This window comes from Clarias gariepinus, chromosome 22 (assembly GCF_024256425.1).
Source record: "Clarias gariepinus isolate MV-2021 ecotype Netherlands chromosome 22, CGAR_prim_01v2, whole genome shotgun sequence".
NCBI lineage: Eukaryota > Metazoa > Chordata > Actinopteri > Siluriformes > Clariidae > Clarias > Clarias gariepinus.
Window position 1 is genome coordinate 9,572,426 of NC_071121.1, and position 2,172 is coordinate 9,574,597.

General features: G+C 37.8%; 1 protein-coding gene across 1 annotated transcript; it reads left to right on the forward strand.

Annotated features, from left to right (window-relative positions):
- hspb7 (heat shock protein family, member 7 (cardiovascular)) lies at nucleotides 1–2,172 on the forward strand. Its single transcript, XM_053482929.1, has 3 exons — nucleotides 1–395; nucleotides 1,122–1,255; nucleotides 1,593–2,172. The coding sequence occupies exons 1-3, from the start codon at nucleotides 230–232 to the stop codon at nucleotides 1,770–1,772; spliced, it is 480 nt and encodes a 159-aa protein (XP_053338904.1). The 5' UTR covers nucleotides 1–229; the 3' UTR covers nucleotides 1,773–2,172.

A 2,172-nucleotide genomic window follows, 5' to 3' on the forward strand; every position in this document is an offset into this window, starting at 1 on the left:
GACTGAGAATCCCCTCAAACCAGCATGGTGCACTAGTGACAAAGAGCAGCACAAAAAGACATTTCTGTAGAGGAGAGCAAGGAGAGGCTGGCTTCAATAATTCAGACATTGTTTGGACAAGACCTGCCTAAAGCCACTTCTACTTTTCCCCTTTAGGACCATTCTGGTCTCTCGAGTCTTGATCTGTAATAGGATATCGATTTGCTTCCTGTGAAACTTGCGAACACTAATGAGCGGGAGCAGCTCTTCTGCTTTTCGATCGGAGCGCAGTTTCCATCAGACCTCCTCATCTTCATCTTCGTCCTCATCAACCCCACACATGGAGAAAAACAGGGGACTGTTTGCAGATGATTTCGGATCTTTCATGTGCCCCAAGAATGCATTGGGTTTTCCAAGTGAGTTATTTAACTGTATCGTTCGCTCTGGATTAATGTACTGTAGATTCGCTTTCTCAAGATTGGATATGCAACTTCTGTGCCTTCTCTTCTTGAAAAGGTTTAGAGCTTCATTTTAGGCTTCAATTTAGAATCATTTCAGTACTGATTCACATTTTCTTTTCACTTAATAACTTCTTGATCTTTGACAAAAATATAATCAGATATACCACAATCATACATATCCATGTTGATGACTTGAACTGATGAAAACTTTGTGTTCTGTGTGTTGGCATATGATATCATTGGAATGGTAGCATTAAGGTATGAGTGCTGTAGGATATTCTAGTGGATGACTGTTGAGGCCTGAATGTCCTTTACCAGGGTCAAGTAACAGTGAAGGACAGGTTAGGCATCAAAATTTTATGGATCAAGGCCAAGGACATAATCTCAGTACTGTGCCTTAGGGAACAGTTGATCATGTGTTGCTTAGTTACTCAGACACAAAAGAAACAGTTTGGGATTCGCACATTAAAACTCCCAACAGAGACACACTTATGCAGGGTACTTTTCATTTGCACTTTGGTGTATTTGGATAGCATCTTTATATTAACAGCCTCCAGTAAATATAAAAAGTTAAAAAAAAAAAAAAAAATAAGGGGGAATGTAAATGGAGTGGATTCTAGGTAACTGCGTCAGCACTAGAGTCTGTATTGAAAGTTTGTGTCACGTGTGATTTCTTTAAAGGTCTGACTGGGACACCAGGAAATATCAAAACTCTTGGGGACACCTACCAGTTCACAGTAGATGTCTGTGATTTCTCTCCAGAAGACGTGATTGTTACCACCTCCAACAACCAGATCGAAGTTCGAGCAGAAAAGGTGAGAAAAAGCGGATACAAAATGAAATCACAAAAGATTAAAGACAAGCAATACTGAATTATGTCTGGTATAAGAATATTGTAAATAAGTGCTGAAATAAACAATAGATAAAAATTGTTTATGATACAACAGCAGTTTGTATTTAGAAAAGTATGGCTTTTAAAGAAAAGTAAGTTTTTTGGAAAGTGCAGGTTGTCCGTTTGCGACCATTCACAACAGCGCTTATAAGTCAAGTCAGAAGTGCAGAAGCTCTAGGCAGAAAAACTGATCACAATATGAATTTTATGATATGAAGTTTTTTTTATATCATTCCACATGTTTGTATTATTTTGCACAGCTGGCCACTGATGGCACGGTGATGAACACTTTTACCCATAAATGCCAACTACCGGAGGATGTGGACCCCACTACTGTGACGTCTTCCCTGGGGATTGAGGGGGTGCTCACCATCAAAGCTCAAAGGCATCCGGCTAAACTCGAACACGCACAAACATTTCGCACAGAAATCAAAATCTAGGGCTTATTTACATTCAGGATTTTATTGTGATTCCTTGTAAAAGTTATACGTATTTCCTTTATACTTATCCCAGCTGCCCACAGTAGGTCTATAAATAAACTACAACATGGATTATGCAACTTCATCTCATAAGAAATTCCAAAGGATTAAGCTGTAAGAAAAAAGAAAAAAAAATTTTTAGATTATTTGGATATTGTAATTGAAATGACAAGATACTAAAAAAATAAGGGATGAAGACTTTTTTTTTTCTTCTTCTAACTTTAGAAAGGTCACATCTTTGTAGAAATTATCTGTAAAGACTGCTTAAGCCTGTGTGTGAATACATGTATATACTGTATAAGTTGAGCTAGACTATACAAAGTCACCACTGTTTGGAATAAAAAGCGCATTAAGACTGTGA